Source organism: Pan troglodytes, chromosome 4 (assembly GCF_028858775.2).
Source record: "Pan troglodytes isolate AG18354 chromosome 4, NHGRI_mPanTro3-v2.0_pri, whole genome shotgun sequence".
In the NCBI taxonomy this organism is placed as follows: Eukaryota; Metazoa; Chordata; class Mammalia; order Primates; family Hominidae; genus Pan; species Pan troglodytes.
This window is the reverse complement of record NC_072402.2, coordinates 170,749,854-170,765,862: the sequence shown is the minus strand read 5'-3', so window position 1 is coordinate 170,765,862 and position 16,009 is coordinate 170,749,854. Positions and strand designations below refer to the sequence as shown.

The window sequence follows — 16,009 nt, the reverse complement described above, 5'->3', positions numbered from 1 at the left end:
AGGAAGAAAATTAAGCACCAGCAACTGATCCAAAATAATGCAGATCTATGAACTTCCTAACAAAGAATTCAAAATAATTGTCTTAAAGAAGCTCAGTGAGCAACAAGAGAACATAGACAACCAAATGCAATCTAGAGCTGAAGAACACAAGGACTAAACTGAAAAATTCCATAGGGCAATTCAACAGAAGACTTGATCAAACAGAAGAAAGAAGCAGTGAGCTCCAAGACAGGTCATTTGAAATTATCCAGTTAGAGGAACAAAAAGAAAAAGGAATGAAAAAGAATAAAGAAAGCCTACAGGATTTATAGGACACCATCAAGCAAAATGAAATGCACATTATAGGAATAGTGAAAAGAGTAAAGAAAGAGAAAGGGGCAGAAAGCTTATTTAAAGTAATAATGACAGGCCGGGCGCAGTGGCTCACACCTGTAATCCCAGCGCTTTGGGAGGCCGATGGGGGCAGATCACCTGAGGTCAGGAGTTCAAGACCAGCCTGACCAACATGGTGAAACCCCGTCTCTACTAAAAATACAAAAATTAGCTAGGTATGGTGGGCGCCTGTAATCCCAGCTACTCAGGAGGCTGAGGCAGGAGAATCACTTGAACCCAGGAGGCAGAGGTTGCAGTGAGTCAAGATGGTGCCACTGCACTCCAGCCTGGGTGACAGAGTGGCAAGAATTCGTCTTAAAAAAAAAAACTTCACTAAGGCACATTATAATCAAATTCTGGAAAGTCAAAGACAAACAGACTTTTGAAAGCAGCAAGAGAAAAGCAACTTGTCATATACAATGAAACTCTCATAAGACTGTCAGTGGTTTTCTCAGCAGAAACCTTGAAGGCTAGAAGAGAGTGAGATAACATATTCAAAGTGCTGAAAGAAGAAAAACCACTGGGCTGGGCATGGTGGCTCATGCAAGTAATTCCAGCACTCTGGGAGGCCAAGGCAGGTAAAATGCTTCAGCCCAGGAGTATAAGACCAGCCTGGGTAACATGGTAAAACCCCATCTCTACAAAAAAATACAAAAATTAGCTGGGTGTGGTGGCATACACCTCAGCTACTTGGGAGGCTGAGGTGGAAGGATTGCTTGAGCCCAGGAGATTGAGGGTGCAGTAAGCTAGGATCACGCCATTGCACTCTAGCCTGAGCAAGAGTTAAGACCCTGTCTCAGAGAAAAAAACAAAAACAACACCCTACAAAGAACACCATATCCAGCAAGCAAGCTGTCCTTCACAAATGAAAAAAATAAATAAAAGCTTTCCTAAGTTGGGCATGATGATGCACATCAGTAGTTCCAGCTACTTAAGAGGACTGAACTGGGAAGATTGCTTAAGCTCAGGAGTTCAAGACCAGCCTGAGTAACACAGTGAGACCCTCTCTCTTAAGGGAAAACAAAAAAGACTTTCCCAGAAAACAAAAGCTGAGGGAGTTCATCACCAGTAGGACTGCTTCACAAGAAATGTTAATGGGAGTTCTTCAAGTTGAAATGAAAGGATACTAACTAACAGCATGAAAACATATGGGTTGCGGGGGAGCGGTGTGGCTCACGCCTGTAATCCCAGCACTTTTCGAGGCCGAGGTAGGTGGATCACCTGATGTCAGGAGTTTGAGACTAGCCGGGCCAACATGGTGAAACCCTGTCTTTACTAAAAATACAAAAATTAGCAGGGCGTGGTGGTGGTCGCCTGTAATCTCAGCTACTCAGGAGGCTGAGGCAGGAGAATCGCTTGAACCCGGGAGGTAGAGTTGCAGTGAGCTCAGATCACGCCACTGCACTCCAGCCTGGGCAAGAGAGTGAGACTCCATCTCAAAAAAAAAAAAGAAAAGAAAAACATGAAAGTATAAAATTCACTGTGTAAAAATAAGAACAGTCATATTCAGAATGCTCTAATACTGTAACAGTGGTATGCAAAACACTTTTAATGCTAGTATAAAAGTTAAAAAGGCATTAAAAATAACTATATATAAAATAATTTTGGCTATGCATGGTGACTCACACTACTAATCCCAGCACTTTGGAAGGCCGAGGTGGGCGGATCACTTGAGGTCAAGAGTTCGAGACCAGCCTGGCCAACATGATGAAACCCTGTCTCTACTTAAAAAAAAAAAAAAAAAAAAAAAATTTTATATATATATATATATATATATACACACACACACACATACACACACACACACACACACACACACACATACACACACAAAAGATTAGCCAGGTGTGGTGGCAGGTGCCTGTAATCCCAGCTACTTGGGAGGCTAAGGCAGGAGAATCATTCAAACCTGGGAGGAGAAGGTTGCAGTGAGCCAAGGTTGCAGTGAGCCAAGACTGTGCCACTGCACTCCAGCCTGGATGACAGAGCAAGACTCTGTCTCAAAAAAAAAAAAAAAAAAAAAAAAAAAAAAAAAAGCTATATATAAAATAATTTCTTAAGGGATACACAATACACAGTATGAAAAGATGTTAACTGTAGTATCAATAAAAAGTGTAAAGTGTAGAGATTTTATATATAGCCGAAGTTAAAACTATTACCAGCTTAAAAAAGACTTGTGTTTTATGTAAGCCCCATGGTAATTACAAAGAAAAATCTGTAGTATAGATAACACAAAAGATAAAGAAAAAGGAATCAAAGCATACCACTACAAAAAAACCAGCAAATCACAGAGGAAGAGAGCAAGAGAGGAAGTAACAAAAGGACTATAAAACAGTCAGAAAACATTAACAAAATGGTAACAGTAAATCCTTACCTATCAATACCCAGTAAAATGATATAGAGTGGCTGAATGAATAGAAAACCAAGAACCAACTCTATGTTGCCCACAAGAAAATCACTTTAGCTTTAAGGATGCATATAGCCAGGCATAGTGGCTCACACCTGTAATCCCAGCACTTTGAGAGGCCAAGGCAGGCAGATCACTTGAGCCCAGAAGTTCAAGACCAGCCTAGGCAACATAGGGAGACCTCATCTCTACAAACAATACCAAAATTAGCTGGGTATGGGGGTGCATGCCTGTAGTCCTAACTACTCGGGAGACTGAGATGGGAAGATTGCTTGAGTCTGGCAGGTCAAGGCTGTAGTGAGCAGTGATTGCACCACTGCACTCCAGCCTGGGCAACAGAATAAGAACCTGTCTCAAAAAAATAAAAAGGATGCATGTAAGCCATAAGTGAAGAAATGAAAAGAGATATTCCATGGAAATGGCAACCAAAAAGGACAGAGCTGGCTATACTTACATCAGACAAAATAGATGTTAAATCAAAAACTGTCACAAGAGGTGGCACACACCTATAGTCCCAGCTACTCAGGAGGCTGAAGCAGTGGTACTGCTGGAGCCCAAGTAGTTGAGACTGCAGTGAGCGGTGATAGTACTGGTGCACACCAGCAGCCTGGGTAACAGAGTAAGATTCTGTCTCAAAAAAAAAAAAAAAAAAAGTAAAAAAATAACAACTGTCACAAGACAAAGAAGGTCTTTATATAATAATAAAGGGTTTGTTGATTTATCAAGAGGTTGTATACATAGTAAATGTATGTACTCCCAATATCAAAGCACCTAAGTAAATGAACCAAATATTAATAGAACTAAAGGAAAAAACAGAAGGTAATACAGGGGACTTCAACACTCCATTTTCAACAATGGATAGATCATCAGAATATCAATTAAAAAAACAATGGATTTGAATAACACTTCAGACCAAATGGACCTAACAGACATATATAGAACATTCTGACAGCAGCAGAATATATACTCTTTTCAAGCACAGACAGAACATTCTCTAGTTTAGATCATATGTTAGGCCACAAAACAAGTCTTACTTAACAAATTTAAGAAGACTGAAAGAATACCAAGTATGATATTTTGGCAACTGTATAACTAGAAATCAGAAGGAAATCAGAAGGAAATTGAGACCATCCTGGCTAACACAATGAAACCCCATCTCTACTAAAAAATACAAAAAATTAGCCAGGCATAGTGGCGGGCGCCTGTAGTACCAGCTACTCAGGAGGCTGAGGCAGGAGAATGGCTGAACCCGGCAGGCGGAGCTTGCAGTGAGCAGAGATTGCGCCACTGCGCTCCAGCCTGGGCGACAGAGCGAGACTCCATCTCAAAAAAAAAAAAAAGAAGGAAAATTGGAAAATTGACAAATATGTAGAAATTAAACAACAAACTCCTGAACAACCAATGGGTCAAAGAAATCAAAAGAGGAATAGAAAAATATGTTGAGACAAACAAAAATGGAAACACAACATATCAAAACTTACGGGATAAAGCAAAAGCAAATCCAAGAGGGAATCTTATGGTAATAAATACCTACAACAAAGAAAAAAAAAAGATCTCAAATAAACAACCAAACTTTACACCTCAAGGAAGCAGAAAAAGAAGAACTAACCCAAAGTTAGCAGAAGGAAGAAAATAACAAAGATCAGAGCAGAAATAAATGAATTAGACACTAAAAAACAATAGAAAAGATCAATGAAGAGTTTTTTGTTGAAATGAAAACAAAATTCACAATCTTTTAGCTAAATTAAGAAAAAAGACTCAAATCAATAAAATTATAAATGAAAGAGGAGAAATCAGATTTAATACCACAGAAATGCAAAGAATCATTAAGGACTACTATAAACAATTATACACTAACAAATTGAATAACCTAGAAGAAATGGATAACTTCCTAGAAACATACCAAGACTGAATCATGAAAAAAGTAGAAAAGTTCAACAAACCAATAACAAGAAAGAACACTGAATCAGTAATCAAAAACTGTCGGCCGGGCACGAGGGCTCACATCTGTAATCCCAGCATTTTGGGAGGCCGAGGCGGGCAGATCACCTGAGGTCAGGAGTTCCAGACTAGCCTGGCCAACATGACGAAACCTCATCTCTACTAAAAATACAAAAATTAGCCAGGCATGGTGGTGAGTGCCTGTAGTCCCAACTGCTCAGGAGGCTGAGGCAGGAGAATCACTTAACCCGGGAGGCGAAAATTGCAGTGAGCCGAGTTCATGCCACTGCACTCCAGCCTGGGTGACAGAGCAAGACTCTGTCTCAAACAAACAAAAACTCTCAATGAACTAAAGCCAAGGGCCTGCTGACTTCACTAGTAAATTCTACCAAATATTGAAGGAAGAATTAATACCAATCCTTCTCTAATACTTCTAAAGAAATGTAGAGGAGAGAACATTTCCAAACTCATTTTATGAGGCCAGTATTACCATGATACCAAAACCAAACAAGAACACACGAGGTAAGAAAATCACAGGCCAGTACCCCTGATGGACATGGATGCAAAAATCCTCAACAAAATACTAGCAAGCCATGTTCAACAGCACACTAAAAGGATCATACATCATGATTAAGTGGGATTTATCTTTGAGATGCAAAGATGATTCAATATATGCAAATCAATCAATGATATACCACATTAACAGACTGAAGGATAAAAACAATATAATCATCTCAATAGATATGGAAAGAACATGTGACAACATTCAACATGCTTCAAGATCTGAAAGAATTTGCTTTAAAAAATTCAACATGCTTTCATGATAAAAAAAATTTAACAAATTACATATAAAAGGAACGTACCTCAACATAATAAAGGCCATACACGACAAACCCACAGCTAACATCATACTCAGTGATGAAAACCTGAAAGCTTTTCCTCTAAGACCAGGAACAAGACAAGGATGCCCATTCTCTCAACTACTATTCCATGTATTGATAATACTGGAAGTCCTATCTAGAGCAATTATGCAAAAGGAAAGGAAAGGGAAGGGGAGGGGAGGGGAGGGGGAAGGGGGAAGAGGGGAGAGGAGGGCAGGGGAGGGACTGGACACAGAAAGGGGAGGGGAGGAGAGGGGAGGGGAGGGGAGGGAAGGGAAGGGAAGGGAAAAGGAAAGAGAAAAGGAAGGGAGGGAAGGGAGGCAGGGGAAGAAAGAAAACAAAGAAGGAAAGGCATCCAAATAGGAAAAGAAATTGTCTCTGTTAGTAGATGACATGATCTTGTATCTAGAAAACCCTAAAGACTTCACCATAGGCTGGGCGCAGTGGCTCACGCCTGTAATCCCAGCACTTTGGGAGGCCAAGGTGGGCGGATCACAAGGTCAGGAGATCGAGACCATCCTGGCTAACACGGTGAAACCCCGTCTCTACTAAAAATACAAAAAAATTAGCCGGGTTTGGTGGCAGGCACCTGTAGTCCCAGCTACTCAGGAGGCTGAGGCAGGAGAATGGCATAACCCGGGAGGCGGAGTTTGCAGTGAGCCCAGATGGCGCCACTGCACTCCAGCCTGGGCAACAGAGCAAGACTCTGTCTCAAAAAAAAAAAAAAAAGACTTCACCATAGAACTGTTAGAACTAATAAACTAATTCAGTAAAGCTGCAGGATACAAAATCATTATTCAAAAATCACTTGTGTTTCTATATGCTAACAACTATCCAAAAAAGAAATTAGAAAAACAATCCCATTTACAACAGTATCACACCAAAAAAAAAAAACTTAGAAAAAAATTTAACCAAGAAAGTGAAAGATCTATACATTGAAAACTATACAACATTGGTGAAAGAAACTGAAGACACAAATAAATAGAAAGATATCCTATGTTTATGGATTGGAAGAATTAATACGGCCAAAATATCCATATTACCCAAAATGAACTACAAATTCAATGCAATCCTTAAATAAAGGGAAAAAGACCCTAAAACTCATATGAAATCACAAAAGATTCTGAATAGCCAAAGCTATCTTGGGCAAGAAAAACAAAACTGGAGGCATCATATTACCTGATTTCAAAATATATTACAAAGCTTTAGTAATTATAGGCCAGGCACGGTGGCTCATGCCTGTAATCCCAGCACTTTGGGAGGCCGAGGCTGGCAGATCACGAGGTCAGGAGATCGAGACCATCCTGGCTAAGACGGTGAAACCCCGTCTCTACTAAAAATACAAAAAAATTAGCTGGGCGTGATGGCGGGCACCTGTAGTCCCAGCTACTTGGGAGGCTGAGGGAGGAGAATGGCGTGAACCTGGGAGGCGGAGCTTGCAGTGAGCCGAGATCGGGCCACTGCACTCCAGCCTGAGCAACAGAATGAGACTCCGTCTCAAAAAAAAAAAAAAAAAAAAAAAAAAAAAGCTATAGTAATTATAACAATATGGTACTGGCATAAAAACAGACATATATACCAATGAAACAGAGAGCCCAGAAATAAATTCCCACATTATGTCCAATTAATTAATTCTTGGCAAAGGTGCCAGAAACAACAATAAGTAAAGGATAGTCTCTTCAATAAATGGTTATGGGAAAACTGGATATTCAAAGGCAAAATAATGAAACTGGAGACCCTTATCTCATACCATATTGAAAAATCAACTCGAAATGGATTAAAGACTTAAACATAAGAACTAAATAATAAAAATACTAGGAGAAAACATGAAAAAGGATTCTTGACATTGGTCTGGGCAATGATTTTTTAAATGTATAATTCTAAAAGCACTAGCAAGAAAAGCAAAAATAAAACAAATGAGATTGCATCAAACCAAAAAACTCCCACAGAGGAAAATAAACAATTAACAGAGTGAAGGGACTACCTATGAAATGAAAGAAAAATATCTGCAAACCATACATCTGATAAGGAGTTAATATCCAAAATATACAAGGAACCCAAACAATGTAATAGCAAGAAAACAATCCAATTAAAAAATGGGCAAAGGACCTGAATAAACATTTTTAAAAAGACATCCAAATGGCCAACAAGTATATGAAAACATGCTCAATACCACTAATCATCAGAGAAATACAAACGAAAGCCACAATGAGATATCACCTCATACCTGTTGGCATGGCTATTACCAAAAAGATAAATGAAAGCAAGTGTTATTGAGGATGTGGAAAAAAGAGAACTCTTGTAAACTATTAGTGGGAATGTAAATTGGTACAGTCATTATGGAAAACAGCATGGAAGTTCCTCAAAAAATTAAAAATAGAACGATCATATGATCCAGCAATCCCACTTCTGGGGATACAGCCAAAATAAATAAAGTCAGTATCTTGAAGAGATATCTGCATTCCTATGTTCATTGCAACAGTATTCACATAATCCAAGATAAGGAATCAACAAAGGGGCCAACAATGAACATATACATAAAGAAAATGTGAGAGTTATACGCACATGCCCACACACACAGGAATATTATTCAGCCTTAAAAAGAAAGGAAATCCTGTCTTTGTAATAACATGGGTGAACCTGGAAGACATCATGCTAAGTTAAATAAGCCAGGCACAGAAAGACAAATACAGCATGATCTCATTTACATGCAAAATCTTAGAAAAAAAGTCAAACTCAGGATCAGAGAGTAAAAAGTAGAATGGAGGTTGCCAGGGGCTGGTGGGTGGGGGAAATGGGAAGATGTTGGCCAAAAGGTACAAAGTTTCAGTTATGCAGGATGAATAAGCTCTGGAGATCTAACATACAGCATTGTGACTACAGATAACAATACTGGGCTGGGTGTGGTGGCTCACGCCTGTAATTCCAGCACTTTGGGAGGCTGAGGCGGGCAGGTGGCTTGAGTTCACAAGTTCAAGACATGCCTGGGCAACATGGCAAAACCCCATCTCAACAAAAGATACAAAAATTAGCTGGGCATGATGGCGCACGCCTGTGGTCCTAGCTACTTGGAAGGCTGTGGTGGGAGGGTGGCTTGAGCCAGGGAAGCAGAGGTTGCAGTGAGCCAAGATTGTGCCACTGCACTCCAGCCTAGGCAATTGAGCCATATCTTGTTTCAAAACAACAACAACTGTATTGTGTAGGCCAAATTTGTTAAGAGAGTAGATCTTAAATATTCTTACCACCCTACTATGTGAAGTGATGGGTATGTTAATTAGCCTGATTTTAGTAATCATTTCACAATGTATACATATGTAAAAACATGTTGTACACTTTAAACGTATACAATTTTTATTTGCCAAACATACCTCAATAAAGCTGGGGGGGGGAAAAGTCAAAGAAAAGCAAAACTACAATCAAAAGTCAGGTAGATAATATAGTCCTTGCTGCCTTGGTGATGGTAGGATTTACTGACTCCTTCTGATCTATATATTCCTTTAAGCACCAGCTGCTAAAGGCATTTCCTTCCCCACATTTGCCATTTCCCTTAATTACCCATCCTCTCTTTGTCTCACCCTTCCCCTCCCTGCTCCTAAATACGAGACTCAAAGCAACAGGACCGATCTGTCAAGACTTTAAGGACCACTTATGAAGAGCACTATGATCTTCCAAGTGCAGGGAGTTATATAAATTACCCCTACCTACAAAGTCAAGTCTCCTTGAAATATCTCAAAGCAGATTTTATTCACTTGCCAAGAGAAAAACTTTCCTGTATTGTAAAAAGACATTATTCTACCTAGACTATATAGAGTTGTACAGTAAACCAATGAAGAAGGCACAATCCCTTTTCTTCCATATTCAAGTACCTTTTACTTACCTGAAACTCCACCCAAATCAAAAAATGTTTGTGTCAAATGCATAAATCAAAGCATTTGTGTACTAGAAAGATTTCACCAAAGGAAAAATTCTTTTAGTAATAATAATGTTTCACTAGTTACAATATAGGTATTATGCTTTAAACGCCTTTCAGAAAATTAAATATCTATGTTTATACTGCCTGAAATTCCAGCAATCATCATTATAACAAAAGGGTTCTCTTTGATAGTTTTTTTTTAAATAATAACTTAGTTTTCATGCAGAGTTAGTACCAACAATATTTTTGAAGAAAATAACTTTAGTTTAAATTTGAAGATCTTTACTTCTTTGTGCATTTTCAACCACGTGCCACTTGGCAATACTATTTTTATAAATAAACTGCACAAGCCAACAGCGCCAAAAGCCCAAGCATGTAAATGCTAAAGTGAACCAGTTCCCCCAGAGATTTCATTTTCTTTGTCCCTTTTATTTATATGCGCTGTATATAAATAAAGCAGAGTCTCCTTCATGCTCACCAAATTACAGCATGTATTTTTCTTAAATAGGAAAATACGATGTAAATTAAAATGTTAGCAGACACAAAGAAAATGCTTTTACATTATTCATAAATAGACTTTGTTGGGTATTGGAATGAGTAATATAAACCATCATCACTTGGTTCAACATTCTATATACTCCTAACTTATCTCAACTATAATAGAGAGACACATGCATAAACAGTAATATTTTTATTTATTATTTTTTGTTGTTATTGAGACAGACTTTCACTCCTGTTGCCCAGGCTGGAGTGCAATGGTGCGATGTCAGCTCACCGCAACCTCAGCCTCCTGGGTTCAAGTGATTCTCCCGCCTCAACCTCCGGAGTAGCTGGGATTACAGATGCGTGCCACCACATCTGATTTTTGTATTTTTAGTAGAGACAGGGTTTCGCTGTGTTGGCCGGGCTGGTCTTTAACTCCTGACCTCAGGTGATCCGCCCACCTCGGCCTCCCAAAGTGCTGGGACTACTAGCGTGAGCCACTGCGCCTGGCCCTAAACAGGAATGTTTTTTAAACCAATAAATTATTGGTGTCTTTGCATAAATGCTCAAGAGAGTGACAAAACAGGTCACTTAACGTAAGATACATTAAGAATAAGTCCTCAGCTGGGCACAGTGGCAAGCTCTCATCTCTATTTTAATTTTAAAAATAAGAAATAAAATAATAAAAAATAAGCCCTCAAGGAATCAGCTTATGAATCCCTATGTGAGCAAAAGTGATCATTTTAGAGCTATTTGAATAGAAAAACCAATTACATATCCAAGCCAAGGTTTAAGTCATTTAATTCCCAAACTAAAATAAAGAAATTATCCAAACAAAACAGAAACAAAAACCTTTCTATTTCAAAATAGTAATACAAAGGTCAGTGTGGTAAGCTTGCAAGCATTATAATACCTGGTTCGGAGAAAGTATCACTAATATCATCATCCTTGTCATCTTCATAATCCTCTTCCTCTTCTTCCTCCTCCTCATTTTCAGACAGTTCATGCTCACTGCCGAATCCTTCATCATGGTCCTCATCATCAACATCCTCCTCGTCCTCCTCATCTTCTTCAGGACTGCATTTAGTTGGCTGTTCACCCAAGTTGTCGGAGACAAAAAGAGAATAATTGTGCTCTTCTTTTTTCTGGGATGAATCTGAGACTGATGTACTGGCAGAAAGACTGCTGCTCTCTCCTGCTGCAAGTGACCCAGGACCTTCCTGGGGCAGGGGACTTAGTAATAGTTCCTGGGTTTCTTTAAAAGGCAAAGCGGGAGTGGCATGACCTTGAAGAGGCTCCATCCCTTTTTTCTCTTGTCTCTTTGCCACTGCACCACAGTAGCAGGTGTTCTCCTTTGCTGCATCTGTGTGAATCTGGCTCAACAAGGGCCGGCTCTGTTGCACTGGGTTGATCTTTACCTTTGCCTTTTTTACATAGTCTTTACATTCAACATGAAAGTTCACCTTTTCATTATGATACATGTTGGTCTTCACCATGATTTGTGTGCTTGAAGTGGGTTTACTTGCTTTTTGGACACAGTCTGACAAAGGGACCTCAGCCTGCAGAGTCTTAGAAGAACACACAGGAGCAGCTGCTCTGCTTGTGATCTTTTTACCAGGGAATGAAGAGGGTAAGGGATTTTGTTTGACACTGAAAAGTGAATCAGGGTAATAAAGGGAATCAGAAACAGACTGTGAGTCCTCACTATTAAGTTGAGCTAAAGTTGGAGTTTTACTTATAACCTCTTCATCTTGGTAAGGACTAGAAAAGTCATCAAGACCCAAGTAATCCACTTCTTTTGTTCCCCAGATGTCACAGCTGGTTAGTTTGGTATATTTCGTTAGGTCTTCACAGTATGTATCCCACTGTTCCCAGTTTGAGGTTAAAGCACCCTCATTATCCAGGACATCTGTGAAAGACTCCAGATTTTCAATGTCTTTGCAGTCCTCCAAAGAAAGAAAGTTGTCTCTAGGATTCTGTTGGTAGTTCATCTCTCTATCCTGAGAAAGGTTTTAAAAAAGAAATTGCACATCATATTTCAGAAGGAAATATTCACCTCCATATGTCAAACTGATAAATCAATACTTGACTTTTGGTCTGTTTTAACATAAAGGCTACTGACATGACGCTTTATCATTTCATATAATGTCATCATTTCCTTAGGCAAGAAAAAGTAGAATGAAAATAAAACAAAAAACAATTAAAAATTAAATTTAAAAAAGACAGAAAGTGTGTCCCTTGAGAGGCTCAGGTATGATCCAAATATCAAGGGCTCTTGAGTTTACCATAAACATTCTGCCTGAAAAAAGTTTACATTTCCTTATCTTAGAAGGATTTTGGGATCTCCTTAGTGGTGGTAGGGTGGGGGCAGGGGGAGACACTTCAACTAAAAAGCAAACAATGTGATAAGTGAGAGAGAAGAATTTAAAATATTAACAATGAAAATAATAAAGACACCCTCATTACAGAAGAAGATATCTTTTTAGTGGGAACTTAAATATAGAGGCAAAGAGCAATCCAAAGAGAGTTGGAATTCAACCACAGAATGGTAAGATCTTTTGCAAGACCTTATAACAACACTTGGGCAGGCAGAGTAAAATACTCCTCACGAATTTTAGAGATGATTTTTTTTTTTTTTTTTTTTTTTTTTAAGTAGAGACAGGGTTTCACCATGTTGACCAGGCTGGTCTCAAACTCCTGACCTCAAGTGATCTGCCCACCTTGCCCTCCCAAATTGCTGGGATTACAGGCATGTGCCACTGGAGATGTCAATTTCAAATATCAGTTAAGACTCTGCAGCCATTGAAATGAATGCAGCATAGCTCTAATGTACAAATATGAAAGACTGCCCACCATATTTTTATTTTTAAAAGAGCAAGTTACAGAAAACTGTTATCTATATTATCCAATTAAAAAGTATATACAAAAAAAACTATATACATATGTTTACATATGCATGGAAAAGAACCTGTTAGTTACGTTTTGGTAAAAGGTTTAGAAGGTGGAGGCACAGAAAGAAAATGAGGAAGTTTTGAGTCTTCCAGAGTTATTTTTTTTCTTTAATTTTTGGTGTGTGTGTGTGTGTGTGTGTGTGTGTTGTCTGTGTATGGGTTTTTTTTTTTTTTTTTTTTTTTTGAGATGGAGTCTCACTCTGTCACCCAGACTGGAGTGCAGTGGCGCGATCTTGGCTCACTGCAACCTCCTCCTCCGGATTTAAGAAATTCTCTGCCTCAGCCTCCTGAATTGCTGAGATTACAGGCACGTGCCACCATGCCCAGCTAATTTTTTTGTATTTTTAGTAGAGATGAGGTTTCACCATCTTGGCCAGGCTGGTCTTGAACTCCTGACCTTGTGATCCACCTGCCTCAGCCTCCCAAAGTGCTGGGATTACAGGCATGACCACTGCGCCCGGCCTGTCTGTGTATGTTTTAACAGCTTTACTGAAGTATAATTTCACATACCATAAAACCAACCTATATTAAGTAGACAATAATTTTTAGTAGATTTATGCATTTGAGCACTCAGTTTTCCAGTTTTTATATATTTTTGTGTTATTTCAATTTTATGTAATTAAAACTGTTTTTAAAATGTTTTTCTTCTGAATTTTAAGTGTCTGTTTACCTTAAGAATAAATGATTAAGTATATGCAGATCCTGTTTGGAATTGCTATTTTTGTGCCACATTCTTTATGTCATTCATATGCCTTGCTCAATGTTTTCCAGCTGAAAAGCCCATTATCTTTATTAAAAACTAGATTTGAAGATATTTAGATAATCTTTTACCATTTTTGATGCATTTATTTTATTTTTTTTTTTGAGACGGGGTCTTGCTCTTGTTGCCCAGGCTGGAGTGCAGTGGTGCAATCTCCGCTCACTGCAACCTCCGTCTCCCAGGTTCAAGCAATTCTCCTGCCTCAGCCTCCTGAGTAGCTGGGATTACAGGCACCCACCACCACACCCAGCTAATTTTAGATTGCACCATTGCACTCCAGCCTGGGCAACAGGAGCGAAACTCCGTCTCAAAAAAAAAAAAAAAAAAAAGAATGTATTTGATGAAGCAATATTGGCTGCCCTGGAGCCTCCAGAATGGAAGAAGAGCTGCAGGTGTGTGTGGCTATGACCATCTCTCCAGAGCCCTTTCTGCACAGCTGCTGTCGGCATCATACTAAAAGCAATGTTTAAGGCCGGGCGCGGTGGCTCACACCTGTAATCCCAGCACTCCGAGGTGGGTGGATCACGAGGTCAGGAGTTCGAGACCAGCCTGACCAATATGGTGAAACCCCATCTCTACTAAAAATACAAAAAATTAGCCAGGTGTGGTGGTGCATGCCTGTAATCCCAGCTACTCGGGAGGCTGAGGCAGGAGAATCGCTTGAGCCTGGGAGGCGGAGGTTGCAGTGAGCCGAGATTGTGCCACTGCACTCCAGCCTGGGCTACAGAGCGAGACTCCGTCCCAAATAAATAGATGAATAAATAAATAAAAGCAATGTTTAAATCAAACTAAAGATTAAAAATTAAAATTCAGGCAGGTGATCCACCCGCCTCGGCCTCTCAAAGTGCTGGGATTACAGGCATGAGCCACCATACCCAGAAGGATCCTTTTTCTTTTTGAGACTCCAGTCTGCCAGACTGGAATGCTATGGGGCGATCTTGGCTCACCACAACCTCTGACTCCCTGGTTCAAGCAATTCTCCTGCCTCAGCCTCCCGAGTAGCTAGGACTACAGGTGCGCACTACCATGCCCAGCTAATTTTTGTATTTTTAGCAGAGACAGAATTTCACCATGTTGGCCAGGATGGTCTCAATCTCCTGACCTCATGATCCGCCCGCCTTGGCCTCCCAAAGTGCTGGGATTACAGGCGTGAGCCACCATGCCCAGCCAACAGCTGCATACTTTTAAAATTACTAGATGTAGGCCAGGTGCGATGGCTCATGCCTGTAATCCCAGCATTTTGGGAAGCCGAGGCGGGCGGATCACCTGAGGTCAGGAGCTCAAGACCTGTCTGGCTGACATGGTGAAACCCCGTCTTCACTAAAAATACAAAAATTAGGCTGGGCGCAGTGACTCATGCCTGTAATCCCAGGACTTTGGGAGGCCGAGGCAGGTGGATAGCCTGAGGTCAGGAGTTCGAGACCAGCTAATGCAAAAATTAGCTGGGCATGGTGCCAGGTGGCTGTAATCCCAGCTACTTGGGAGGCTGAGTTAGAAGAATAGCTTAAACCCAGGAGATGGAGGTTGCAGTGAGCCGAGATCGCACCACTGCACTCCAGCCTGGGCAACAGAGCCAGACTCTGTCTCAAAAAAAAAAAAAAACAAAATTAGTCGGATGTGGTGACACACACCTGTAATCCTAGCTACTTGGGAGGCTGAGGCAGAAGAATCATTTGAACCTGGGAGGTGGAGATTGCAGTGAGCCAAGATCACACCACTGCACTACAGCCTGAGAAACAGAGTGAGACTCCGTCTCAAAAAAATAAAAATAAAAATAAATAAATAAAATTATCCTAGGTATAATCATAAGAATCAACCTTGGCCCAAGCACATCTTTTTTTTTCAGGCATTTATAAATAAAAAACTCTCCCACAAACTTTTACCCCAAATCAATCAAGACCAAAACCAAGAAAATGTTGCTTACCAGTTCATACATGAAATCTGGATCCGAACTGTTTGCTAAGAGATCTGTGCTCATCAGAGTTTGTTCCGAAAAGGTGTGGCTTCGAAAGGCATCCCCGAAAGGCGGATCCATTCCGCTTACACTAGGCTACAACAGAGTGATTTTTATTTTAGAAAGTTAAAGACTACTTTGAGACCAATTTATCACATATGAGCCCCAACCCACCCCCACTAAGTAACTTATTCTTTTCAGAAAACATTTCTATACTTTTTTTCTACTGTATAGTATATTTAAGAGCTTTGGCTAACACTGAACTGTAGACTTAAATTAGGAAAATACCTAAAAATAGAAAAAATAGAGTGCTGCCAATGCCCCAGTGGAGAAGCTGAGGTCAACAT

At 39.9% G+C, this 16,009-nt stretch overlaps 1 protein-coding gene across 11 annotated transcripts in view; it reads right to left on the bottom strand.

Moving 5' to 3' along the window:
• CREBRF (CREB3 regulatory factor) overlaps nt 1–16,009 on the bottom strand; it is an 83,126-nt gene that overhangs the window by 36,908 nt on the left and 30,209 nt on the right. For all 11 annotated transcript variants that reach the window (XM_518103.8, XM_016954213.3, XM_063810860.1 and 8 more), the window contains 2 exons: nt 15,633–15,758; nt 10,911–11,997 (listed from right to left, as the gene is read on the bottom strand). In XM_518103.8, coding sequence (XP_518103.2) covers nt 10,911–11,997; nt 15,633–15,758 — 1,213 coding nt within the window. The remainder of the gene's footprint in view (nt 1–10,910; nt 11,998–15,632; nt 15,759–16,009) is intronic.